This window comes from Talpa occidentalis, unplaced genomic scaffold (assembly GCF_014898055.3).
Source record: "Talpa occidentalis isolate TD23 unplaced genomic scaffold, MPIMG_talOcc4v2.1 talOcc4.15, whole genome shotgun sequence".
Lineage (NCBI taxonomy): Eukaryota > Metazoa > Chordata > Mammalia > Eulipotyphla > Talpidae > Talpa > Talpa occidentalis.
Genome location: NW_023601543.1, coordinates 2,645,232 through 2,672,595, shown reverse-complemented (window position 1 = coordinate 2,672,595; position 27,364 = coordinate 2,645,232). Strand labels below are relative to the sequence as shown.

The following is a 27,364-nucleotide window of genomic DNA, read 5'->3' as shown; positions in this document are numbered from 1 at the left end:
GAGCTGCGGAAACCAGGTTGGCAGGAACTTCCCAAGGGCCGCAGCCTGGGAGCTGGCGCTCCTGGGGTGGCCCCGGCCTAGCTTGCTCAGCTCCCCGCAAACCTCCACGTGGAGCGGGTGTCTGCGCACGCGCGAGCTGCTGCTCCAGGTCTTGCTGGTTCCGGGGTCCCTGGAGGCAGAACTGCGGCTCCGGGTCCCCAGCCCCTTGCCCCGCGGGTGGTCGCGAGCCTCCTCCCCTGGCGGGTGGCTCATTCCTTGGCGTGCGCAGAGGCCCATATGACGACACCAGATGCTGAGAAAAGCCAGAAGCTTTACTGCAAATCAATTGCAAGGAGGCAGGAGGTAGACTCGGATCCGCTTCCCCAGCCGGGAAAGGAAAAGGGTTTATTTGACTTGGGGAGGCCCCGTTGAGAACAAAGGAGTTAACTTCTATTGGCTGAAAAGTGGGTTGGGGTAAAGAAATGTGAACTTGGTCGACGTTCATTGACAGCGGAGGGGCAGTTCGTACATGGAGAAGGATGTCTGTGGGCCGCTGGAGATCTGAATCTCTGCGGGGGGGCCCCTCAGCGCCCGGCAGCCTCCATCCTCCGTGCCTGCAGCCTCCTGGCTGCAGCCAGCCTTGGAGCTCAGCTCAACTTTGGTCACTTCTTGTTCAAGCTGTGTCATCTGCACCTGTGACTACGAGTCTCGAAGAGTAAGTTCAATAACTTATTTTTTCTTTTGTGCTCTAGGATCTGAGAGCAGTTTAACCATTTAGTCTCAGTCTTGCCCACAGGAAGGCGGGGAACTGTGCGGGTGAGCAGGCCCGAGCAAGGAAGTGCTCCTTACCAGATGATTCCTGTGCTGGGTCATGAGCACAAGTTAGCCCCGGAAACAGGGAAGGAAGCTGTGAGTGCTTGATGCCACCCTGCTGCCCCTACCTCAAAAGGAGTGTCACCTCCTGATCCCCAAGCCTAGCCCAAGCAGCTGCAGCCCTGCCATGGTGAGCTGCTGATGGGCAGGGGTTTTGGTGACATCTGTGAGGAGGCTAGACCACCTTGCTGGGAGGGAACAGGTCTGAGTGGATGGCAGAGCCAGTCTTTCCAGAACTGCTCTTTCCTGGGATGTCTGGAGAAGTGTCCAGGATGTCCGGGATGTCTGGAGAAGCTCACCAGGTGTAGAGACCTGGCCCATGCTTCGGCACGGACCAGGATGCCACATGTATTTTGGGAGTGTAGCTAACCCCACTGCCCCATTGCTCCTCAGGCCCGGAGGCCCAGTGTCCCGTGCAGCCACCCACAGCCTGCACAGAAGGTACTGTGTGCCCTGCAGCTTTGGTGCCAGCCACCAGGCCCATGAGGGGGACAGGCAGCCAAGGAACTGTCAGACATACTTTGTCGTATAGTTGTTGGTCAGCCTTTTTGGTCTGAGACAAAGGACATCGTGAGAAGTCTCTGCCGGCAACCGGCATCTACACGGAAGTAGGGAGTGAACTCATCTTTTTTTTTTTTTAAGATTTATTTATTTTTATGCACACAAGAGCTGGGGTGCAGGCCAGAGGCGCAGGGCAGGGTGAGAGGACTCACCAGAGACAGAGTGGGGAGTGAAACAGGCAGATCTACTGAAATACACTGCTGAGGGGAGCAGCAGGCGAGGCAGGAGAGGTCTGCTGCGCCATGTGGGTAGCTCCCTGACTGGCCGGGGATCGAACTCGTGCTGCAGGTGGCTGCTATAGCTTGATAGTGCTGTCTTTAACCGCTGCGCCACCAGGGAGGCCCGGGAGTGAACTCATCTTTCTGCTGCTCTCTATCAAAAGAAGGGACAGCTCAGGGATCGCCTCAGCTACCCCCCTAATTTAACCAGTGGGGAAACTGAGGCGCAGAGCAGCAATTGAGTGAGCTGGGGGCACAAGAGTCCCAGAACCCGCCAGTGGAGAAGAGTTCAGGCACCGTGTTCAGAGTCTGAACTTCAGCCTCACCATTTGCTTGCTCTGTGAGCCTCCACAGCCCGTCTAGGCCTCAGTTTCCCCATCTGCATCATGGGAATAATATCCTTGTCTCTCAGAGTTGTATGAAGGTTCAAGGATGTGTAGGGAAAGAGGGAGCTGTTGTTCTCTCTGCCAAAGATGGGGAGCCCACGCCAAAGAGCTGCACTGCTGCTTTGGGGCCTTGATAACTGAACAGTGATGGCGCAGCTGGACCCTCGTGTCCCAAAGGCTGTTCCTCGCAGCATCGCTGTCCAGCGGGGCTGCTGCGTGATCCTCTCAGAGGGCCTCCTGGGGGCCCTAGTGCCACCCCACACTGCCCTAGAGAGCCTCCAACTGCCAGCACCTCCGTCTCTAGGAAGCCCCTGCCTCCTGCCACGCAGTCCTCCTCCCCTGGCACCTGGACGTGTCTCCTGGAGTCTCAGAAACCTGAGTCAAAACCGGGTACCCCACTTCCTAGCTTATCTGTATCTACAAAGTGGGGTGATATTAACACTACTAGGACTATTCTGAGGCCCGAACGTGGCAATGAGTAGCCAGAGTCTGGCAGTCTCAGGGCTCCTGGAGGGCAGGGACTGTACCTGCTTTGTTCACCCCACACCTAGCTCGGCCACGTGGTGCACAGCTTGGCATGAACGGGCACTCCAGTAAGAAGTGGGGGGTGAGCTATTCCTCCCCTGCCGTGCCTGCCCAGGAGTGATCGCCAAACCGAGCAGGGCTGAGCTTGTAGGCGGCTGTGGGGCTGGGAGGGGACAGGGCAGGCCGGTGTGGGGTAGGGGGTTCAAACAGTACCCACTGCAGAGACCAAGGACTTTTCAAACTGGGTGCAGAGAACTTCCTGGGAGCTGAACACAGATGGGAATCGGCGAGCTGGGCTGTCTCCTGTCTCGCTGCCACCCCAAGATGGCTGCCACTTGCCTAGTGACCCAGATTTGTGGCCAGGCGCCGCTCTCACTCCTGCCCAGCTCGGCGGGAGCCAGTTTCCAGTTTTAGCAAATAAAAATACAGGATGGCCAGTGAAATCGAAATGGCAGATAGACAACAACCGGTCTTGTAGCATAAGGATGGACCATGCAATCTTTGGGCCATACTTAAACTAGGAAATTATTTGTTGTTTATCTGGAAATCACATGTAACTGGATTCGCTGCACTTTCCTGGCAGCACCTAGCTGGAGATTATCCAGCCTGGGGATTGGAAGCGAATCAGCCTTGGGGTGGGAGTAGGAGGGAAGCGCTCCCACCAAAAGTGCTTTGAATTGATGTCAGAACAATGGCACGGGTTGTTTTGTTTTTCTTCACATACAAAAAAGAGCATTCCAGATCACTCCAACGAAAACAAATGGTGAATTTCAGCTCTCCGCCTCGCTCCATTGACGTCCACCCAGAACTCAGGACTCGCCTGGATACTGACTGTTTCACAAGCGGCTCTTGCATTTTCTCAGCAGCGAGCCTCCTAACCCTTGCTGCCCACTCCTGGCTGCCATTTGGAATACACTTGGGCCGGAGGCACCGTGGCCATTTGCTGCTCCAGAGCTTCCTGCTCTGCCGGCCTATGCGGAGGCTCCTGCCCAAAAGCAGCTTAGCCGAGTGGCCTGAGCTGCGGACTAAGACAGACAGCAGATCAAAAACAAGAAGGGGAGTTTAGTTTCCCAAGCCCCCTGAAACATTGGGCCCTTTATGTTACACAACCTTGAACCTTCACACAACTCCAGGAGCTCAGGATATTATTCCCATGATGCAGATGAGGAAACTGAGGCCTAGACGGGCTGTGGAGGCTCACAGAGCAAGCAAATGGTGAGGCTGAAGTTCAGACTCTGAACACGGTGCCTGAACTCTTCTCCATCGGCGGGTTCTGGGATTCTTGTGCCCCCAGCTCACTCAGTTGCTGCTCTGCGCCTCAGTTTCCCCACTGGTTAAATTAGGGGGGTAGCTGAGGTGATATCTAAGGCGGTGTCACCAAGGAGCCTGTCCTTGGGCCTCCTTGGGCATTTCAACAATTGCCCAGCTTCCTCCTTTCATTCCTTTCTTCAGCAGCAAGCACTTCCTAGGAGTGTGGTAGGCGTGGGGGCAGAGCCAGCCCTGGCTATGCTGACGGGGAAAGGTAGTGGAGTGCCCTAGCTAAACTTCTCCAGGATTGGGGTAGCTCTTCTGCCACTCTTTCAGGCTCCAGTATGTGGGAGGAGTGCATGGTGGGAGGAGGAGCTTGGGAGAGGTTGGGAGCTTGTGGCTGGTCAGGGTACTCCCCCAAAGGGGACACCACCAAGAGAAGACAGGCCTGGGCAGGAGGCAAGTCTCCATCCCCAGCTTCCCCGGGGGACCTTCCCCTACTGGCTGCACAGGGAGTGTCCTGTTCCCTCCGGACTTGGCTTGAGGGGAGTCCCAGCGGGTTCCTGGCAGTCACCACCCTGGCTCCCACCCACGCAGCTGCCAACTGCAAGCTGGGGCTCCCCAGTCCTTTTCCTTGCACTCTGGGGCTGCCAGCCGCCCCCAAACCTCAGCGCCTCCTGGAGTCCTTGACCTTGGGCTTTGCCCCCTCCCAAGAGCCAGCAGGTCATGTGCCCCAGGCTGTAATGGAGAAGCCCTGCCGCCCTGCCGCCCACTCGCCTGCGCCCTGGGCCCACGCGGACTAGCTGGGCCGCCAGTGGGCTGCCACCTCCCAGTGCAGGGCCTTTCCCTTCCTGCCTCTGGAGACCTGGCCTCGCTCCATCAGGCCTGCGGCTGCTGGCTGTCCTCCGAGTTAGCTGTTCCTCCTTTCTGGGGCCGGGCTTGCGGCGTCCTCCCAGGAGAGCCATGGCCTCCTGCTGGCCCCGGGCCCTGCTGTTGTCTCAGCTCCAGGGAGAAGAGGAGCAGACACCACCGAGTTAGCAGAGGTGGGAAGAGAGATTCAAGGTGGAGATTCACCCACCACACCTCCACGTGCTGCTGTGTGTGTGCTGAGCACCTGTGGGGTGCTGAGGCAGAGGAGTGAACGGAGCAGGGATGTTTCCAGCCTCTAGGGCCTTCCTAGTGGGCAAAGTAAGACATGCCAGGTCTCATGTGGCAGGAGTCACCCCTCCCTTGTGTATTTATTTATTTATTTGTTTGTTTGTTTATTTTGTGTGTGTGTGTGTAGAAGAGCTGGGGTGCAGGCCAGACATGTAGGGGGTAAGAGGATTCACCAGAGACAGAGTGAGGAGCAGAACAGGCAGACTGGATGCAATACACTGCTGAGGGGAGCAGGAGGTGGGACAGGAGAGGTCTGCTGCACTGTGTGGGTAGCTCCCTGGCCAGAATTGAACTCAGGCCTTAGCAGTGATAATTAACTCCTAGGCCACCAGGGAGCACCCCCCGCCAAGGTATTTAGATGCCTTCAGAAGCCCTCTCACTTATCCCTGCAGGGTTGGTGATGGAGGGGGAGCCTGGGGATCACAGCCAAGATGAATCAGCCCCAGTCCTGAGAAGCTCAAAGCTCAGTGAAGAATAGGACGTGAAAACCCACCGTCACACAGGACGTCTGGTAAGTGCTGAGTCTGAGGCCTGACTCTGGGCGCAGAAGACCGGGTGGTGCGAGGTTGTGAGCGGCCTGGCTTTCTGGGAGCACATCAGGCCATCGACTATGAAGGGGTAGAACGCCCCAACCTGGGTGCTGCCACCCAGTGCTTGTACCCTTCAGTGCAGGCTGGGAGCCTGACATGCTACCCTGGGCAACGCCGCGGGGAGTCACTGGGCCTGGGGCAGGGGTGCTATATTAAAAAAGCCTTGTGGAGCTGGAGGTCCCCAGCTCTCATAGCCAGCCCTCCTGAGCAGGCAAGACAGTGGACAAGGAAGCAGCAGCGTTTCTACTCCAGCAGGGCTGTGGCGTTGAAGTGTGTGGAATTTGAGGTGTTCTGTCTGCTTCTTCTGACAGAAGGCCTAGCTAGAAGGCCTTTCCACACCTGCCAGAACTAGTGCCACAAACGGGGGGAGGGGGCCTTGAAATAACAGAAGCTGATTCTCTGTGATTTGGAGACGCAAAGTCCTACCCAGGTGACCACAGGGACTGGACGTCACTGGCAACTCCAGGAATGCTTTGGCTTTGTTGTCACGTCACTGGAATCGCTGCCTCCATCTTCACCTGCCTTCTTCTCTCTCTCAGGTTGCTCTGTGTCTCCCCACTCTACCCCTCCCCGGCTCCCCTTCCCCCCTCCCCCCATCCACGCCCCGCCACTTTATAGGACCATCAGTCATGTGAAGTAGCGCCCTCCATCCAGGATGACTTCATCTCCGAGATCCTTAACCAGCTATACCTGCATTTGTGGGTCTTCGAGATAGGATTTATGGGGATATCGTTGATGGAAAATAATGAATTTCAAAGTGGCTTCCATTGTGACCAAACTCCCCCCAGAGGGGTGAGCCCAGAAATGCCCCCACTCTCTGCCATGTGCCGGTCCGCAGAGCAGTGCCAGGAATCAGTCAGTATCTGCCAGGTGAATCAATCTAATGGCCAAATGGACTTGACCTTGAGTTGAGTGGAGCTGACCATGGGCACAGAGTCCCAGGTTTTCCCAACATTTTACAGAGAGACTGCAAGGCATTTTGCAGACAGATCTGGCAGGTGTTGAAGCAGCCCAGGCTGAGGCCCTCTGGGCCACCCCGCCCACCCACTGGGCCATCCCCCGGGTACTTCCTGGGGCACCAGGAGCCACGCGGAAGGTGAGAATGCAAAGTGCAAGGAGACTTTGAAGAGCAGGCGGTACTTGCCACAGAGCACTGAAGCAGTGCCCAGCGCCACTGTGGCTCACGCTGCAGATTTAAACAGCTTTTATCCCCCCAAGAGGGGCGTCGGCCTGAGCTGGGGCTTTCGCTGGAGAGCGCAGTTGCTACCTTGTGAGCACTGGTGAAAAGGGCTTCAGAGTAAGGAAACAACCCTTTCAAAGGTCTTCCATTGTTTTCAGGAAGCATATTTTGCTTTCTGTGCTTTCCAAAAGGGAAGTACAATACCCAAAAAAAGGTATTTTTGTAACTGTGAGAAGGAAAAAAGCCAAAACAGCAGTGTCCTTCTCCAACTGGACTCAGTCAGAGGGCAGGGGGCCAGGGTGACTAGTCTGAAATGGAGCATTCTGCTCCCCAACCAGTCACTTCCCATGACCTTGGGATAGTGTAGACTCTCCGTGGCATTCTTCCACAGCTGTCACCATCTTCTGCCTCACTGTTTTGTTTTTCTTTTAAGACTTATTTATTTATACAAGAGCTGGGGTACAGGCCAGAAGTGCGGTGGGGGGTGAGGGGATTCACCAGAGACAGAGCGGGGAGCAGAACAGACAGACTGACTGAAATACACTGCTGAGGGGAGCAGCGGGCGAGACAGGAGAGGTCTGCTGTGCCATGTGGGTAGCTCCGTGGCCGGTGGGGATTGAACGGGCACTGCAGAGGCTGCGGACAGCTTCACAGCACTGCGCTCAACCTCCTGCGCCACCAGGGAGGCCCTTCTGCCCCCGTTAAGGGCTGAATTGTGTCCTCCCCAAAGATGTGGGTCCTCACATCCAGAGCCTGTGGCTGTGACCACATTTGGAAGTGGTCTTTGTAGATAATCAGGTTAAGATGAAGCCACTGGGTGGGCCATGGTCCAGATGTCTGTGTTCTCCTAAAACAAGGGGCCTTCAAACACAAGGACGGACCCCACCCCCGGGTCGTGGAAACGAGAGGGATGTGGCCACAAGCCAAGGAACCACCCACAGCCGGCAAAGCGGCCTGGAGCACGGAGCACCTTCGAGGGAGAGCGGCCCTGCAGACACTTTGAGCTCAGCCTTCTGACCTCCAGGCACGGAGAGGTAAGAGTCTGCTGCCGAAGCTACTTGGCTCTCAGCAGGTCTTCGGACGGTGTGGGTTCATTCAAGAATGAGAAAAACAAAGCAATCCCAGGCGATGATGATGTGGATTAAACACAGTAGCCAAGAACCTACTTTTGAGTCCTCGCTTTTGTGTCTTTTTACTTGAAGTGCAAGTTTCCAAGAACATATGGACGACGTTAAGTGAGGCCAGCCTGGAACACGCACAGCAGCCCTAGCGAACGAATCGCCTAGGCTGGGCCGCCCCGCACTGGCCTTTTTGAGGGATTCGGGCTTAGCCTGTTGCTCTAGCATAACAGCATATGGTGCCCTTTGGACTGCAACTTCTGTTTGTCACCCTAGTGCTTCTCTGAGCCAACTCCAGCTTAGAGTGACCCTCCTCTCCTAGCCTGCCTCGGAAGGGGCTAGCTGGTGTGCCGCGGACCAGCACAGCAGTAGACGATGAGGCCACCTCAGGGTTGAGAGAAGCGTGCAGGGTGGTCAGGGCGTCGGCGAAAGAAATGACAAACAGACACACTTCAAGAGTGAAAATCTGAGTGTAATTTACTTTGAGTTTGTGACCAGTATATATATGTTTTCCAAAAGCACAGGAATGAATATCAATGAAATTAGCTTGCTCCTGGGCTCAGTCTATCACCATCAGGGAGGTGATCTACATAACAAGCAATGACCATTATAGAAGAAAGGAGGAAGTTTAGAAAGACAAATAAGGGATTAAAGTTTGTAGTTCTAGAAAGACGGGATAAGATTTTTCAGCATTCTTGTAGTGGTTCTTGGTGGTCGTTATCTATTGATAAGCTTCTGCCTTTTCAGGGAACTTCCGCTGCACTTCCTCTGCTTCAGGCTGTTCTCTCCCCGCGCGCTGGTTGCCCAGCCGGATCTAGGGACCGTGGCGAAAGCCATTCCTAAAGATCACTGCGGGGGGAGGTGCAGCAGGTAGGGTTTTGCTGTTCTTCCCCTGCGCGCTGGTTGCCCAGCCGGACCTAGGGCCGGTTAGCCCTAAAGGTCACTGCAGGGGGAGGTGCAGCACTGGTGGGGCACCCCTCCATCCCCCACAGCATTACATCAATTCATCCTGCGGCTGCCCAGGACATTTATACCTCTTCGGCACATGGCGCTTCTTGCTACGTCACATCACCTCAAGTGTGCCTCCTCTGGAATGCCATCCTGACAGGCGGACTGGCCCAAGGCCTTGGTCGGGGCTCTCAGCACCTTCCTGGACTCCCCTCACCTAAGGGCATGTGGCCAGGTTCTAACGAGATTTTGGGGGCAGCTCGTATCCTGGGTGGCATTTCATTCCTTGCTCCTAGCCCGTGGCTGGGGAGACCGTGTGCATCCTGGCACACAATTTGAAGGAAGACGCCTGGTAGGTGTTTAAGTGCTTATGCTCCCCTGAGGCTGTCACCTCTTGCCTGTCTTGGCTGCATCTTAATTCTCTGTTTGTTTACCATGTAATACCCAGGCAGCATATCAGAAGGGCCTGTTTACTGAGGTAGTGTTTCATTTAAGAAGGTAATAGTGGCTGAAGGATATGATCAATCAAAAAAGGATATTTTATTTACGCCCCCAGCATCTTGAAGGGATACCATGTGCTATTGGGGTCTTCCTGGATAGTAAACCACTGGGACAACAATAGTTCTCGGAGGGATATCCTTACAGGAGTCTGCTGCCCAACCACAGCAATGCTGTTAGAAAACGCCCATTTCAACCTCTGATCCAGATGAGTTCAGACTAGAGCTGTGGTGGGACACACACCTAATAATCCCTCGTGTGTCTTTAGCCCTTGAGTTTATATCAAAAGCTTGTACTTACATGAGCTCCCTCGGGTCTCACGACACCTGCATGAAATAGCAAGGGCGGGGGCGCCCTGGGAGTCACCTTTATTCCCAAGGGTCAACTAGCATGTCCTTCAAGTCATGCCTTTGAAAGAGAAGTGTGCTGTCCAGGAGAGAGCTTGAGTTTAGGGTTGAGAACTGGGGCTCTGGCCCCAGCTCCACCCCGACCAGCAGTTACCTTGCACTGAGAGACTTGGTCTCCTCGTCTGTGATGATGGGCGATCACCTTCTCTGTCTTCAAATGCTGTTGTGTGAGCCGGATAGAAAGAGGGTTAGGAGCACTTGGGAGCTTGAAAGCACTGGATGTCTCAGGGAAAGGTGACCTTCCCAGTGAACTCGAAGAGAAAGAAAGAAATATGGCACCTGCGTTAGACTTATGGATCGATGGAATAGAATCATGAGTCCAGAAATAAACACACACATGTATGGTCATCTACTACAACAGGGGCCGAGACCATTCAGGAGGAAGAGGACAGTCTTTTCAACAAATGGCGCTGAAGTAACTGGATGGTCACATGCCAAAGTCCAACATGTGCAAAGTTGGATCCCCTGCCTCACAGCAGACACAAAAACACACTCGAAGCGGAACTTAGACCTAAGCATAAGAGCTAAAACTACAAAACTCTTATAAGAAAGCAGTGGTCAGTCTTTATTACCTTGGATTTGATAATGGTTTCTAGATACGGCCCCAAAAGAACAAAAGATGCAAGAAAAAATCGATCAATAAATTAGACTTCATCGAAGTGAAGAACATTTGTGTTTCAACAGAAACCATCCAGAAAGTGAAAGTGCAACCCCAGAGGATAGGGGAACATTTTTAGATCACATATCTGATAATAGACTTGCATCCAGAATATATGAAGAATTCTTACAGCTTAATAGTACAAAGGCGAATCACCCAGTTTTCTTAAAATGAGCAAAAAAAAAAAAATCTGAATAGACATTTCTTCAAAGATGAAATGCAAATGACCAGTGAGCTAATGAAAATAGGGTCAACGCCATTAGTCATCAGGAAATGCAACTGAAAATGGTAGTGAGCCACCATTTCACACCCAGAGGTGACTAGAATAAAAAAACTGGAAAACAGCAAATGTTGGTGAGGATGTGGAGTTGCTGTTTGGGGTGTAAAATGGCACAGCCACTTTGAGAAACAGTCTGAAAATTCTTTCAAATGGTTACACACAGAGTTACCATATGAACCAGATATTGCACTTCTAGGTATAAGTATATTCAAGAGAAATGAAAAGGTAAGCCCACACAAAAGCTTGCACACACGTGCTCAAGGTAGCATTATTCATAAGAGCCAAAGGGTGGAAACAACCCAAATGTCCACTGATGAATGAATGAACAAGCAAATGTGATGGGTAGAAGCATATGATGGAATAGTATTCAACCATGAAAAGGAATGCAGTGCTCCATTCACGTTACCACATGGATGAACCTTGAACACAGTATGCTAGGGGAAACCTGTCAGACACAAAACACCTTAGGCCAGGTGAGTCCATTTATGTGAAATGTCCAGAACAGACAAATCCACAGGCGCCAAGTAGGTAGCAGCTGCCAGGGGAGGGTTGAGACGGAGAAAGGAAGAGAGATGCTCATGGACACTGAGTTTTCTTCTGGGAGCGATGCGTGCTCTAGACTTCGAGGTAGTGGTTGTACACTTCTGTGAATGTGGAAAAAATCCACTGGTTTGTGCACTTTACCTGGGTGAATTTTATTGTGTGTAAATTATATGTCAGTAAAGCTGTTAAAAGGGAGAGCAAGTCAGAATGGTTGGTGTTGGGCACGGGGCTGAGGGATGAGGGGTGAGGGTTTGGGAGGGAGTTTAGCCTCAACAGAGCTCCAGCGCAGCACTGAAAAGTTGCCACTGCTCTTCTCCCCCCGCGCTTGTGGAGGCGCGCACTAGGGCAGCTGGGTGGTCTGCAGCTGTCACTAGCAAGGCAAGCTGTTAGACTCCCTAGGGTGGGGAGGAGGCTGAGGTTTCATCCAGCTCACAGAAAGCCACCCCTGAAGGCCTCCACGTGCAGTCTCACAGGGTTGACAGGACTCAGGGGGCGTATATGCTTCCTTCCCTTGGTCCATGACCTTTTTGACGTGACCCCTGCTGTCTATAAAAAGGGAACTGGACTGCCTTCTGCAGACTGTCAGTGACACTTTCGCAGCGAGAACTGCCCCAGCGCCGCCCCCACTGCGCGTGGTCCTCAGCAGGTGTTTCTAGGGTGATTCCTTAGCCTCCTCCTCCCCCCCATCTGCCGGCTCCTTTTTTCTCCTGAATGGGGAGGAAGAGTCCCAGGAGGCCCTCTGGAGAAGGACTCCCTTTCACAACTCCCGTGCGTTTTTGGCAGTGACACAAAGGGGGCGGTAGTATTTAATTTGGAAAGGACAGGCCTGCTCACCTACTGGGTCCTCCCCACCCCGGGATGTGGGCCCTGGTTACTTCTGGCCCCCTGCGGGTCCAGGACATCCTATCCTGAGTGGACGCTGACATTCTAGGGTGCCACTGCGACTGAGATGAACCATGGCAAACCCTCGCTCACCAGGCTGGGTTTGAGTCCCGTCGGCTCAGGCCACTGTGCGGGCTTCATAACACCAATGTTGCCATCTTGGCCATTAAGTGCACAGCTCCCTACTAGTAATAGTCTCGTGCACAGTGCTGTGCCCTGCCCGGAATTCCTTCCATCCTGCAAAAACTGAAATCCTGTCTCTAGTGAAAAATTCCCCGCCCCCCCCCCCACAGATGACGTCTCCCGCCAGCCTTCTTATGTGCCCTGGAATTTGATTACTCAGGGTATCTCTGATCCATGGACTCAGACACCTCTCGTCCCTTCGTGACCAGCTTATTTCGCCTAGTATGATGTCCTTCCTCGGGGGTCATCCCTACTGTCAGAATGTCCCTCGTTTTCAGAGCTGAAAAACATCCCGCTGTATGGACAAGTCACATGTTTCCCACTCGCCCACTGCTGAGTGCTTGGTGGCTTCCACCTCCTGGACGTTGGGAAGATGCTCCTATGAAGGCAGGAGCATGAACATGACTTTGCACCCCTGCTTTGGGGTATGTGCCCCGAAGCAGAACAGCTGGATCATATGGTAATCCAGTTTTCCACAGTGGCAACCCCACGTTGCGTTCCCACCAAAGGTACACCAGGGTTCCAATTTCTCCACATGCTCACCAACATGTGTTATTTTCTATTTGTTGATAGCAGCCGTCCCAAAGGGAGTGAGGTGGCATCAGACTACGGTTTTGATATGCATGTCCCTGATGATGAGTGATGTTGAGCATCTTTTCATGTGCTTTCTTGTTATATTATACCTTCTTTGGGAAATGTCCATTTGAATCTGTTGCCTGTATTTTAATTGGGTTATTTGTTGAGTTGTAGAGTTCTTCATACATTCCGCATGTGAGCCCATCAGATATGTGATTTGCACATTATTTCCTCCATTCCATAGGTTGCCTTTTCATTCTCTTGCATGTGCCCTTTGTGCACAGAATCAAACTAGTCTTTAATTTTGATGTAGTCTGATTTATCCATTTTTCTTTTTGTTAACTGTGTGGTTGGTGTCATCTCCATGAAATCCAATGTCAAGAAACATTTCCATTTCCTTCTAAGAGTTTTATAGTTTTAGTTCTTACCTTTTGGTTTTTGATCCATCTTGTTTTGTATATGGAATAAAGAATCCAACTTCATCATTTTGCATTGGATATCTAGTCTTCCCAACAACACCATTTGTTGAAAAGATTGTCTTTTCCCCATTGAATGATCTTGGCACCCTTGTCAAAAACAATTTGAGCATATATGCAAGGGTTTATTCCTGGTCTCTCTGTTTTGTTCCATTGACCTGTATGTCTCTCCATATGCCAATCCCACACCATTTTAATTATTGTATCTATGTGTCACCTCCAGTTTTCCTCTTCTTATTAAACACTGCTTTGGTTACTCGAGATCCCTCATGAGTTCATATGAATTTTAGGATGGATTTTTTGATTCCTGCCTCAATAAAGCCATTGGAATTTTGATAGAGAGTAAATCTGTAGATTGCTTTGGGTATTATTGATATTTTCACAATATTAAATCTTTGAATCCATGAACACAGGATATCTTTCCGTTCATTTGTGTCTCTCCTTTTTTCCAGCAATGTTTTGTAATTTTTGGTGTACTCATCTTTCACCTTCTTGGCTAAGTTTCTTCCTAAGTGTCTTGTTGTTCTTGATTGATTGACCTTAAGTAACAAAATTTCATTCAGATTCAGCAAATATTTGCTGATATTCAGATTTGTCCTCTGTCCCCTCTCTCTCTTTATTCTAATCTTGGCTCTTCTATCACTCCGGTGTTTGAGAAGTAGCAAATTATTCCCCACAGCATGAGGTGAGCCAGCCCCTTCAAATAACAGGAGAAAAGTTCTTTTTGAAAATCTCTTTTGAGTAAAACAAACTTGAATGTATCATGAAATAGTTCCACATGTGCTTACTTCCTCAAAAACATTTTAGTGTAAGAAACTCAGATTTTGGGGGGTAAAACTCCTAATTGGGGGCAGAGAGAGGGTGTCTTGTGAGTTGGCCTTTCTTCTGAGTGGCTTCAGTTTGATCTGGAATCCAAGTGGGGTCTGGGGTGGTTTTCTCACCATGTACTTATGGGCTATAGCCCAAGCATCCTTGAACAGCCTATATTTGCCTATCATGAGGGAAACCAGCAGAGCTGGTCCTTGGAACCATGGAGATGCCATAACAGTGATCTCCGCAGGCTGGGCCCTGGGTCCAAGAAGCTCTGGGACAAGACAAAAATAAAACAAAGCTGAGTTTCTCTCTCTGTGTGAGTGTTTTCACGCCCCGTTACTTGGCTTGAACTTCTACCCAGCACCTGCGAAAATAGGCCCCGTGGAGCCTTGGGGTTTCTCCAAAGAGGTCCCAAAGTCAACAGCAACTTGTATGAAATAGTGAAAGGAAACCCCAGAAAGAAGCACTCCTTGCATAGGAACAGAATCCAGGGTGACCTCAAGTTGTTCTGGAGCCCCACAGCATGTGTGCCCATAGGTCACTGGCCGTACCCCGAGAGAAGGCGGGGGAAAATTCTGCTCCCTGGGATCCACAAGCACAAGTGCAGGCTCTGTCCAGACCTGGCTCCCAGGCCTGCTCCATGCAGGTGAGCACTTCGGGCTGGGCCACATCTCCTGGGAAAAGGAGCTTTTCCATGGCCCCACCCAAGCTCTGGCCTTGCAGCATGCTCCTGGTCCATGTAGGGCAGGCTTCAGCACCCTCCCTGCTTCAAAGCCGTGCTTCTTTGCAACAACAACCGACGGAGTAAAGAAATAAAAACTTCTCTCCTTCTCTCCTGCCTCTTTGAAGCTAATCTCCCCCCCCTCCCCCACTGCCCTCATAGCCCTGGCCTCGGGGAACTCCAAATCTGCCTTCGGTCACTGTAGTTTTGCTTTCCCCAAATGCACCATAAATGAAATCGCACCATGTGTAATATTTTGTGTGTTTGGTGTTCCACCTGGCATGATATTCTGCAGATTCGTTCGTGCTTTTGCCTATAGCAAGGGGCTTCCTTTTCATTGCTGAGTAGTGTTCCATTATCTGATGGGAACACCACTGATGGGAATTCGAGTTGTTTGCCTTTCTGACTAGTGTTTGTAAAAGGCTCCGTGACTATTTGAATGCAGGTCATTTTGTGAACATGTTGTGAACATTAATTAATTCTCTCAGGTAAATACCTAGGAGGCAGATTGCAGGTTAAGTCCAGAGTGAAATTTACAAGTTACTGCCAAACTGTTTTCCAAAGTGGCTGTGCCCTTCTGCTGAGGTGACTTTTTACATACAGAGTGTGGGGGTGGGGGAGGAGGCAGGCAGAAGCCCATCTCAGTTCTGCTAGAAGTTAGTCCTAGGCATGAATGTGCTTATTCTTCACCTCAAGCTTATGGAGCGGATAGCCTCCATAAATAGCCTCATTTCACAGATGAGGACACTGAGGCTGGGAGAGATATACTTGCCCAACGTCACATTCCTAACAAAGGCAAGAGCTAGAATTGGGGCCCAGAGGCCTTTGTGCCAATGACACAAAGACTGATCCTTCCCCTTCCTCCCAGTGACCGTCCTGGCAGCGTGGGGGCACTGTTGCCTTGACACTTTATACACCTCAGTCACCTGGTGTCCTTGGGGACACAGCAACCCTTTCTTCAGAGGAATTCAACTTTTTTTCCGGGAGAAGCAACTAGTGATTAGAGAGGTGGGTAACCTTCCCAAGGCCACCAGCCTACTCCTTCTTCTACTCAGAAGCCCTTTCCTTTCCCCCACTTCCTCCACCCTGAGCTCACTGTGGTGCACCTGAGGTCGTCCCAGCCCCTGGGGGCAAGAGTGGGCAGGGCAAGTTCAGTGTACCAGCATGGGGCCAAGTGATGAGGCCTCTAAGGGGGAGAGCAGGAAATGCTCCCATTTCCTTCCTCGGGCCTGTTTCTCAGGTACTTACTGTTCACAAAATGGTGGAGGGAAGGGAGGGGTGTACCTGGCTAAGCCAAGGGTATAGGAGGCCTCTCCCAGCCCTGCCTGCTCCACTTCCTCCAACTTGGAAGAACAGGATGGAGCCCCAGAGAATAAGAAGCACCCCAGCCTGTGCCTTGGCAAAAACTGGCACACTCGGGGGGCACAGATACAGGACATCCCAACCAGAAAGATTGTGAATGAAGCAGCCTTACATCACTGCCCAGGAGCCCCTGGGTAGGAGACTGGCCATCTTTCCACCACCCCTCTGTGTGTGTGTGTGTGGGGGGGGAAGCCTGAAGAACACCCCTTCACCCCCAACACACACAGATACTCCCGCATATACCCTGTAACTATGAGATGCAGCCCCAGCATGAGGGAGGGCTGCAGTTGGTCAAGAGCAAGGCAGGAACTTCTTTGTAATGGTCAGTCTTTACAGTTTTCACCTCATGATCCTTGCACCCACATAGGGAGGTGGGCAGGGCAGGGGCACCATCTCCCTTTCATAGGGCCTCCCTCCCCGCCCCCAGCCCTCTCTGCTTGGGTGGTGTGTGTCTAGAGCTGAGGCCAGGCTGGGGCTGGACGTGGGTTGGAGGTGGTGCAGAAATCTTCACCAATAACTGCCACCTTAGGATAAGGGTGTTCCTGCTCTGCTCCCTCCATTGAGCAAGGGGCTCCGGCATCCAGCTGCTGCCCTCCCTCCACCCACTTGTGATTTCCTCTCTCTTCCAAGATTCACAGATTTGGGAATCCAGGGTTATTCAGTAGCCCATCAGGGAGCCTCTCTGACATGAGATGCATGCAATCAAGAAGCATTTACTAAGCACTTTTTGAAATCCAATACAAAAGAGAACACAATTCAAAGAAGTTCGCGGTCTGGAGAGGGTGCTGGTGGGGCAGATGTGTAAGCAAATGATGACATGCATGCTGTGACGGGCTAGGGATGCTTTTATTTCTGCCTGGCTGGGGAGCAGGGGCAATTTTGCCACCTTTCTGGGAGTTTGAGCTGTAGAGGAGGAGAAAGGACATATGAGGAGGGTTTCGGGGAAGGGAAGAAGCTCTCCATGCAGAGAACAGAAGAAAGTTTCCTGTGACTAGATCAGAACCAGATGGAGAGAAAAGGAGGCATAAAGGGAACACTGACTGAAGAGGTGAAGTTGGAGTCTGCAGGGCTTTGTAACTGAGAGAAGCATTCTGGAATCTTCAACAGGGTTTATATGTATAGAATCATCTGTATCTACTGCTATCTGTGTGTGTGTGTGTGTGTGTGTGTGTGTGTGTGTGTGTGTGTGTATAAAATATCTGTAGTGACACACGGTACATAATTTTAGATGCTGGAGTACTAACAAATGCAGGAGGGAAAAAATAAGGTGATCTTATTTAACTGAACTTCTCATGTATAATTATCATACAGAACAAGGAATGTCACACATCTGCAGCATTCAATTAGGTTTGTTTAAGTTGATTACTCAGTGAATTCTTTCCCTGAACTGGTCTTCCTTTTCTCTCTGTCACTCACTCTCACTCTCTCACTGTTTTAAGGGTCATTTGCCTCAGACAGTCGAGGGAACTCGGACAGACGCCCTGAGGATGGAGCCTGTGGCTGTTAGCTGCCCCGGGAACCGGATGTCGCAGCAGTCAGTGACATCTCCCTCTGCCGTACAGCATTTCAACTTCACGCAGCCAATCGTACACAGCGGATTAAAAAAAGCTCAATTTAGTAAAACGTGCTCAAGTTTTATGTAGAGAAGTTTCCCCTCTGGATTTCCACTTGACGGGGAAACGCTCCCTGAGACCCACCCAAGACTCCTGGGACTACGCTTCCCAGCGGCCTCTGCTCAGGCCTCCTCCAACTTCCCTTACAGGGCTGGTGCCGGGCCTGTTGGCCCCGCCCATTCGCGTCCGCGCAACTAGAACTACAACTCCCAGCGGCTCCCGAGCGCCGGACCTTCCAAAGAAGGCTTCCCAGTAGCCTCCGGACGAAGCGCCCCGCCCTTTGGTGCGGCTCCCTAGGCCCACCCGGCGCCCTCTGCCCGCCCACGCCCCGTCACGTGACACAGCCCCGCCAACCAGCGCGCGGAGGAGGGCGCCGGGCGGTGGCCAGGGGCGGGGAGGCCGCAGGGGGCGGGCCCTGGAGGGGCGGAGCAGGGCCCCGAGCTGAGCAGCCTGGCAACGGCGGTGGCTCCTGGAGCTCGAGGTGGGTGAGCGCTCGCGGCCGGCCTGGCTCCGAGCCGGGAGCTGCGGGGACCCGAGGTGGGGGGACCGGGAGGAGAAAGTTGGGACTCCCGGGACCGGCGGGTCCCGCTGGGCCTCGCCTCCCCGAGGGGTGCGTGAGGGAGCCCTCCCGATCGCCTTCGCTGTCCGCCCCGGCCGGCACTGAGGCCGGGCAGCTGCCGGCAGGTGCCTCCGGCTTCCGCCCCCTGCTCCCCGCCCAAGGTCCCGGGCCGGCGACGGGCGAAGGTCGGCACGGGAATCGGGGACGGCGGGCTGGGGTTGGGGGGTGGGGGCATCGCGCCCGCCGCCCGGACTTTGCTTCCCCGTCCCGTGGTGGCGAGCGCACCAGCCGGCCGCCCTGTCCGCCCGGCGCCGCACCCCAGCTGGTCCTTGTCCTGCCCTCGCCCAGGGTGGTTGCCGCCGCATCCCCAGTGGGCCCCGCGGAGCGGCCGCTGCCCGACACTAGTCGCGCAGCCTCGATCGGCGCCCTGGCCGGTGTTTCTGTCTCGGACGGGAGGTTTATCTGCTTTTGCAACAGTTCAGGGAAGATCTTCGAGGGACGGTTAGTTCCCTGATAAGCAGTCGGAAGTATGTACAGGCTCGAGAAAGTGCCCTTTGCCGGGTTGCCTCCCTTAACATGCTTTTGCTGCGCTCAGGAAGTGAAAACTAATTTTAGTTTTTGCCCAAGCAAGTATGAAATGAATCTGCTTCCAAAAACGATAGTATGGGCTTTATAGACGCCTACAAAGTGCGAGGCAAATTAGGTTATGACTGGTTTTTAAACACACTAGACCTTTGCCAGGATGGAATCTTGGCACGTTGCAGTTGACCGAGACCTTGACCTTCATCGGTTTCCTGGATGGGGAAACTGAGGCTCAGAGAGGGTGACTGAGGTGACCCAGCTTCTGGGCAACTTAAAGGCAAAGCTAATATTATAAGCCAGGTCTCTTGGCATCTGTCTGGCCCGAGTACTTTTTTATTTTTATCATAGCTCAGTTTTGTTCCTTATAAAGTATCCACTTTACCATCTAGAGAGTGAGGCAATTATTTTGTTGTCTTTCAAACTATTTTGAATTTCCATCAAAACCACTTTACCAGCCAAATGACATAACCCAGTTTATTAATTTAGAGACACTTTTTGCATTCATCCAAGACAGATATTGGACATGATCACTTATTCACCAAATTTGACTTAGAATAACTTTGGCTCTGTCACAAAACCCAGTCTACCCTTGGGGAGTCCACCCCAGCAAGCACACTCAAACCATTTCTGCTCGCCATACACACCAGCCTTCCCAGGTGCTCAAACTGGGCACTGCTTATTGGGACTTTTACTTCAATTCTAGTATGGTTATTACACAAATTTTCCTTAAAGTTCTTACTTATATTTGACAAGTCATTCGCTGGTCTCTTGCCTTCATTAAACCCAGAATGCCCATAACTGTGTCTGCAGTGGCCTGGTGAGGTCCTTGTCTTACTACTGCGCTCTGTGTAGAAAAGCAGACAGATGAGCACTGTGAAGAAAACTACAGTTCTGGAACTACGATGCCAGTGCAATAGGCTGGCATGATTCAGAGTGACTTGGGCACTAGGGCACTACTTTGAACTGCTACATTGAGATCGTTGGCTGCTGCCCCATTAAAGCAAATCATCAAATCCAAAAGGAAATCGGTGAATCTGCAGTGAGTGCCTCTGCACTAAGTTGATCACAGCCTCATTTTGACTTGCAGTTTTGCCCCCTTGCTTGCAAACGGGAAGTGGTTTCCAGCACGGAGGGAGGTGGTCCTCCATCCTTTGCTGTCTCTGTAGCTACCTCAAGCTACTTACGGCTCCACCAGGTCCACTATTGCTTGTTGATTTCATGCCAGTGTCTCTGGCCTTAGGCTGCCTTCCACCAGGATTTCTCTCCCCACCTGCTGGTTTGGACTGGGAACCTCCTGTCTGAAATGCTGCTCAACCTCTGTGTTGTGTGGTTTGTCAAGGAGCGAGTTCATTTTGCTGTTAGCTCTAAAACAGGACTCAACTTCTTAAGGACGAGAGGGCTAATAAAACAGCATTAATGACAGCTTATTGTAAAGTTACCTGTTCAGTCCCTTTTCGCTTCTCTCAAATTATGTTCAGTGGCTTCAAAGCAAATGTTTTCATTTTGCAGGTTCTGAAAAATGAGAAAAGTTACAAAGAGTAACTGCAATATTCTTTGTTCCGAAATGAAAGGATTACCCAAATGGAGTTACTTTAAAAGCCACTGAAAGAACGAGTGGTTCTTGCTCTTACCGAGGGCCCCAAAATAGAGAGAAAAGCAGGGCCTCTTCAAGGCCTAGCAGGCGACGCTTCACTGGTGGCCAAAGGATTTCAAAGGCCCGAGTGTTGTTTCCCAAGTTTTTTTCAATTTTACAGACCAGTAAGAAGTTGTGTTCATTGTTCTTTAGTAATTTCCCTTCCCTGTTTCTGGTCTCTTTGAAGTTCTGTTTTCTTCGTTTTCTAGTTTCTCGGCTCGTGATTCCTTTCAGGCGGATGGGGGCAGGACCACCATTGCCCGTGAGGGCTTGACTCCAGATGGGGCAGCCCACCTGGCTGGGAATCCAGGCTGCCGTGCCCCGTGTGGCTGGACAAGTCTCTTACGCCCGGTGCTTCACTTTCATTATCTGTGAAATGAAAACTAACGCTAATAGTACCTGCCTCCAAGGGCACTTGGGGTGGGGCGGGGGGTGGCTGAGTTCTGGTTTATATGGTGAGCAGCGTCTGGCCCTTAGCAGGCACTCAGGCAAAGCTGTCACTCTCACACACTGATCTCTCTCACAGTGCTCCTGGCCATGCCCAAGTGTGTTTGGGGGTCCTGTCACTGTGCTTCTCCAGGAATTTCTCTGCATTTTATGGTCAGTTCGAGCTTTTAGTTTCAGGTGATGTTGATGTCCGTGCCTGAGGTTCGTGCAGCACCAAGTCCCCTTTGCTGCCGGGGCTCAGAAATTATGTGAGGTCCTATTTTGTTTGGTGCTATGCTCTGGAGGCCTTCTTCAAGTCCCTCGCTTTGAAAGCAAGAGGGGACGGGAGTCCAGGTGATTCAGGGGCGACCCAGTCATTACCTGTACTTGCTGCCCGTAGTCAGAGAATGGTTTTCATGTTAAATGTTTACAGTCTTTTTCCATGACGAACACCGAGACCGTCTCATCCTTTTCTTTCAAGGAGTGTGGGCAGCATGGCGTTGCAATGTTGACTCCAGGCGGGAGCGCTTGCTTTCTATTGCGACCCGAGGGACGGCAGCAAGTGTAAAGGAGCTCGTGTCTGCAGGAGTCGGTATAGTTTGTGGCACCCGCATTCCAGAAGCCAAGTTCAAGTCCCAATCCTGCCCCTTCTTAGCTCTGTGACAGCACGCAAGTCACTTTCCCTGGCTGCTGGTGGCTCTTCAGTTTGTCATATCAAGCTAATAAACCTGCCCTGGCAAGCCCTGGAGCTCGACACTCAGATGTGCATCAGCGCCCTTTGCAGACAGCGCTGCATTATTATTATTGCATCTCTTGGTCTCTAAGCCGTCACTATTTGGAGAAGCGCTCTGGGCCCGTGTCCCCTGTGGGGTAGGTGTGTCCTCTGCCTGCCTTGCCCTCTTTGTCAGCATTGACATGTGTGATGGTTTTATCCCTGCGTCAGATGGCCCACAGCCTTGGTAGTTGGCTCTTTGCTCCTCAGAGGGCGGTGTGCTGCGTGGGCAGCAGTCACAGGGCCGCGGCACAGCCGCCCATCGGGCAGCGTTCTGCCCTGTGCCGGGATGGGAGTCTTTCCCGCTTCTCATCCATACCTCACTGGAGCTGTAAGGAGGGGGCGAAATGCAGGGATTCGATGGCTCTTGGGATCCACACAGGACAACAGGGCTAGTGCCGAGTGCTTTTGTTCCTGTGACCCGTGTGTTTCTGAATCTCTCGAAACGACTCCGAGCCTAGCTCCGATGCTTCGAGCGCTTCTTAGCTCTGTCGCTGTCGGCCACACAAAACCTGGCATTTCAGGCACCTTTTTACCTTTGTTTCATCTTCCAAGCTTGCGGGCAGGAGGGCTGGGCTTGGAGAGATTTTTTTGGTTCCTTGAAATCTGAGGTGGCTGCTGGGCTCAGCGGGAAGTCAGTAATCAACAGGCTTCGACGTGAACTGGACACGGGGGCAGTGTGGGCCCGTTTGGCTGCATGCGGTTCAGCCTGGTGTGTGGCAAGAGCGCGTCGTCCCTCGTGCTCAGCCCTCGTCCCGGCTGCTAGCGGATGGCTAGACAGTTCTTGCAGTCCGGTGGTGGGACAGGCCTGTCATGTGGCTTTCCTGCCCTTGATTTCGAAGCCTTGGGATTTGGGGAGTATGGTGACGTGCATTTGAGTTTAGGTTGGTTTTGCTTCTTGGTATGTTTGGGGGTGGGGGGGGGTAAGGGAAGGTGAGGGGAACTCGAAAGTAAAAATGAAGGTAACTTGTGATTCTGTCAGCCTAGTCCCTTTCCTGTGAGCCTTGGTGCTCTAGGCTCTGGTAACTGGTGTCCTGGTGGCCTGTCCTTGACCCTTTGTGAGAGCACAGGGAGCACTGTGTTTTCCCAGATCCTCCTCGGTTGGAGTGGGCTGCTACACCAGAGCTCAGGCTATCCTTCCTGGCAGCCCTTGAGGCAGACCTGGGTCCTAGAAGGCATTGTTGGCCTCAGGCGGTGGTGGTGCACGGATTGCCCCCGGCCCCCCATTGCCCCATAGTGACTTATGAACAGACCGGTGCCGAGGGTTTCTCCCCAGTGGTGGAACTGCTGAAATAAATGTACCCTGCCATGTGGCTGGCAGTGCCCTGGTCATGACCTGCTGGTGCCACTTGGATCACAGGGAGAAGGAAGGTGGGCGCTTGGTTTCAGTGCCACCCCAGGAGGGCCCTACCATGGACCCGGCTCTGCCAGTGCTGCTGTAAGAAACCCATGGCGAGTGCACTTGGGCTTTCAGGGTTTTCACACTTTGGGCCTAGAGCTCTGGCTGGATGCTTGAGCTTCTCCCACCCCTGCCAAGGGTCTCCCGGCTTGTGGCCCTGACTGGGAGACATAATGAGTGATTTCCCGCCCTCCAGGCCCTGTCTCCCTGCGGCCTTTTCCTTTGTTCATGAAGTCCAGGGCACTGTGCTGGTGGCTGCGGTGGCCCGGTGAGTTATGTATGATGAAGGAGTTTTTTTTTTTTTAAAAAGGTTTACTTATTTATGCATACAGAACTGGGGTGTAGGCCAGAGGTGGGGGGGTGAGCAGATTCACCAGAGAAAGTGGGGAGCAGAACAGGCAGACACTGCAGTTTGCTTTATCCCTAAAGGTGGTCTGGGTGCCCCGGCGCCTCCGCCTGGCCCGGGAGGGAAAGGCCGTGCAGGCCACACCCAGGTCCCCGGGAGACACCCACACGCCCTGCGCCATCTGCATCTTAATAGGACCCCCCAGACAGGCTGGCCCGGGCCGCTGCTGGGGGCACGGGCTGGCTGCGCCTGCGGCTCCGCGCTCCCTCGTAGCCACAGGAAGAGTCTAGAAGCAGGCGGACTGTGGAGTCTATTTTGTGTGATCCGTGTATCCGGAATAGCCCGCGACACCGCCTCGGCTCCAGCACCGCTGGGCCGCTTCCATGCTTTGGACGCAGTGGGCCTGTTTCTGGGCGGAGGAGCTGGGGGACTGGTTGCGACTGCTGGGCGGCGCCCCGCTTGGCTGCCGCCCCCCGCCCGCCTCCGGCAGCGCCTACAGGTTGCCGGGCGCGGTGACCTGCTCCTCCTTGAATCCTCCGTCGTGCCCACCGCGTTTCAGTCTCCTGGGTCGTATCAAGAAGTCGCTGAGGGGCGCCGCCGCCGAATGCAGCTTTTGGCCGAGGACGCAGCGTCCCTAAATAGAACTTTCTTGCTGCCAGAACCCTCCCGCCAGCGCTTTCCCACGCTGGCTGCTCCCGGAGTCACCTGGGGCCGCTGCAGGCGCCTGCCGCTCGCCGCCCGCACACGCCCACCTTTATTTGATCTCGGGGCAGCCCGGACCTGACATTTTTGCCAGTGCTGGGGGCTCGGGGTGCGGCTGTCCGAGCCCCTCCTTCCAGCGCGCGGCCAAGTCACCCGCACCACGGATTGCTGGCCGACTTTGAGCCCGTGAGCCCGGGATGGGCCGAGAGCCCCCTCACTGCCGGCAAGCTCCCCGGTGGTGCCCGGGCGGAGGCTGGGAGGCCCAGCCTTAGCTTGGACTAACCAGCCGCCGCGGAATCACCTGAGGGCGTTTCTGAAACGTCGAGTTCTCTGGCGCCCAGCCCGGAGTTTCTGATTCAGTAGGTCTGGGGTGGCGCCCAGGTCCTGTTTGAGAGGGCGTGATGTTTTCCATATTTCTCCACGAAGTAGTCTGTTTACTAGAGGTTTTCTGGGAGGGCATTTACGTTTGTGGGGGACACAAGAGTGTAGAATTCTACCCAGCTCCTTTTCTGCTTAATGAGTTTTTTTCCCTCTTTAAAGCTGTTAATGCGAGGAACTATTTTGAGGGTTTTCTAATATAACTTGCTGGCATCACCAAATTTGCATCGCTGGCTGAAGCCATCTGGTCCCCACTGCTGCATTTGACTGCTAACCGTTTCTTGAGGATTTTTACATCTGCATTTGTGAGCAAGCTTTGGCTGTAGTGTTTAGCATCTTCTTGCCAAACTTATAAACCCAAGGACGGTCTTTCCTTTTTCTGCTCTCTGGAAGTTCGTGCAAGATTGGAATTGTCTGAACCTTGGATGTCTGAAGAGGTTGCCCGAGAGGCACCTGAGCCAGCTGTCTTCGGCCAGGAAAGATGGTAAACAGCCCGGTCCTTTGTGGCTGTCTGTGTTCAAGTCTGTCTCTTCCTAAACCCTCACCTTGTTCATTGTGCCATCTTTCTCCACTAGTCTTACCCGAGCCTTCTCATACGTGGTTATGCAGCGTGAGCTTTGTCAGTATGTAGAACAGAACGAGCCTAATTAGTCTCAAGTTTCCTTTTGATTAATTTTTAATGACTAGAAACTTTAACTGATTTTAAAGTCAAATTTATGTCAGGGTAGATTCTGAAAAGTCTTACTTCCGTCCTGCCTCCGGCCAGGCGTCCATGTTATTATTAGTTTTGAGTTCATTTTTCTATGTTTCTTCTTTTGCAAACTTGAGCAAGCTCACACACACATGCATAACTTGCATTTCCCCCTTTTCTTACACCACAGGCACATACCCACATAGTATTCTGCCTCTTGCTTTTTCACTTAAAGTATATCCATTTTCTTCTTTCTTTGGATTTAGTCTGTTGTTCGCATGTTTTGAAACAATACTTTTATTATTAGTTCTGGTATCTTCTATTTTCCGTTGTGATTATTCCATTCACCCAGGAGTTAATTAGAAGGCTATTTTCAAAACAACAAATCTATTTTCGAGGTATTTTTAAAACTAATTTCTAGCCTGACTGCAGGAGGGTCAGGCCTGTGGTTTGAGTAGTAGTGGTTCTTTGACCTGTGCGGAGGGTAGGTCAGCTCCTTTCACTTAGCGTAATGCTTTCTGCATTCACATCCGTGTTGTCTCCTGTATGCACCGTTGGTGACTTTCTGTGGCCGAGTACCATTCCATGAAACGGCTGTCACTCATCTGGCCTTTCTCTAGCTGATGGACATTTGAGTTGGGCCATTATGTTTTGGGCCGTTATGAATATTGCTGTCACAAACCTTTGCAGGTAAGCCTGTAGACCTGACCTTTTCATTTGTCTTCTATAGATACTTGGGCGTGGCATGGCTGGGCCGTGTGCTTACTGTGTGTTTAACTGTACAGGAAACCGACAAACTTTTCCACAGTGACTGTGCCATTTTGCATTCCCACCAGGCAAAGTAAAAGTTTGAAATTTCTACTTGGACCGGAGCCTCACCAGCTCATTATTGCCCGTGTTGTTCAATTGTAGCCATTCAGTGGGTATGGAATGGAGGCCATTAGCATATTCCTAATGACTAACCGGAGTGGTATGTCTCCATGCACCTTTCTTCTGCTCCTGGTGAAGTTTGTGCTCAACTCTTTCCCCGCTTCCTACTGGACTGCCTCGTTATTAAGTTGTGTGTCAGAGTTCCTGATGTATTTTGGGCATGAGACCTTTCTCAGACATGTGCGCTGCAAGTCCTTTCTCCCAAACGGGCTTGCCCTTCCATTTTCTTAGCTGGCCTTTGGGAGAGCAAAGGTTTTTCATTTTGCTGAAGTCCGGTTTATCTTTTTCTTCTTTTCCTCCCACAGTTTATGCCTTCTGTGCTCCGAGAAGTCTTTGCCTGACCTAACTTCACAAAGCTGTTTCCCGGGCTTTTTTCGGAATGTCTCTCTAGGACGTTCGCAGTTGTAGTGCTTATGTTGAGCCTACCATGGCAGACAGGCCCTGGGCCGCGCCCCCCTGCCGCCCCCGCCCCGATTTCCACCCCCATGTTCACACCCTGTGTAATCTCCTTAAGTTTACAGCCTGTGAGACCTTGAGGCTCCTCCAGCTGGGCCCTGCCCAGGCTCCTGACCCACCGAAACTGGGAGATAATGCCTGTTTAGAGCTGTTAGTTAGTTACACAACAATATAAAAGGAACAGTCTATGCTTCAAGTTAATTTTCTGTATTGTGTGAAGTAAGGATCAAGGTTCACTTATTATTCTGTACAGTATCAACTCATTCCAGCATCTTGTGTAGAATATGCTCGTTTTCCCATTGAACCACCTGGCTACCTTTATTGGAAATCAGTTGACCACTGTGAGGGCTTCCAGAAGGTGGGCCTGATGCTGGACCCCTTCTGCCCCATCGCGCCATGCAGTCATCCATAGGCACTACCCTCTTGATTCCTGGGGCAGGGAGCCTGGAAATGGGTGCTGGAAGTATTCCAACATTGCGCTGTATTTTCCTTCAGGATTATTTTGGATTTTCTTGGTCCTTGAGCTTTCTATATAAATTTTAGATTGATCTTGTGAATTTCCACGGCAAAATCCATTGGATTTTGATAGGGATTGCATTGAATCTGTAACTCAGCATTGATGCCCGAATACTAAGTCTTCTGATCCTTGAGCGTGATTGATTTCTCTGTGGATTTAGGGCTCTTTTAACTACTC

General features: G+C 52.2%; 1 protein-coding gene and 1 long non-coding RNA gene across 8 annotated transcripts in view; both read left to right on the top strand.

Annotated features, from left to right (window-relative positions):
- The first annotated feature begins 253 nt into the window (after positions 1-253).
- Positions 254-17,791, top strand: LOC129145849 (uncharacterized). Its single transcript, XR_008551952.1, has 3 exons — positions 254-694; positions 5,341-5,459; positions 17,623-17,791. It is a non-coding gene; the product is annotated as an uncharacterized LOC129145849 (long non-coding RNA).
- A 439-nt stretch (positions 17,792-18,230) lies between these two features.
- The window catches only part of MTM1 (myotubularin 1), a 70,624-nt gene continuing 61,490 nt past the window's right edge, over positions 18,231-27,364 (top strand). For 2 of the 7 annotated variants that reach the window (XM_037511828.2, XM_037511827.2), the window contains exon 1: positions 24,628-25,077. In XM_037511828.2, coding sequence (XP_037367725.1) covers positions 25,019-25,077 — 59 coding nt within the window. In that variant the 5' untranslated portion in view covers positions 24,628-25,018. The other 5 variants (XM_037511832.2, XM_054695507.1, XM_054695506.1 and 2 more) reach the window with 5 other exon arrangements.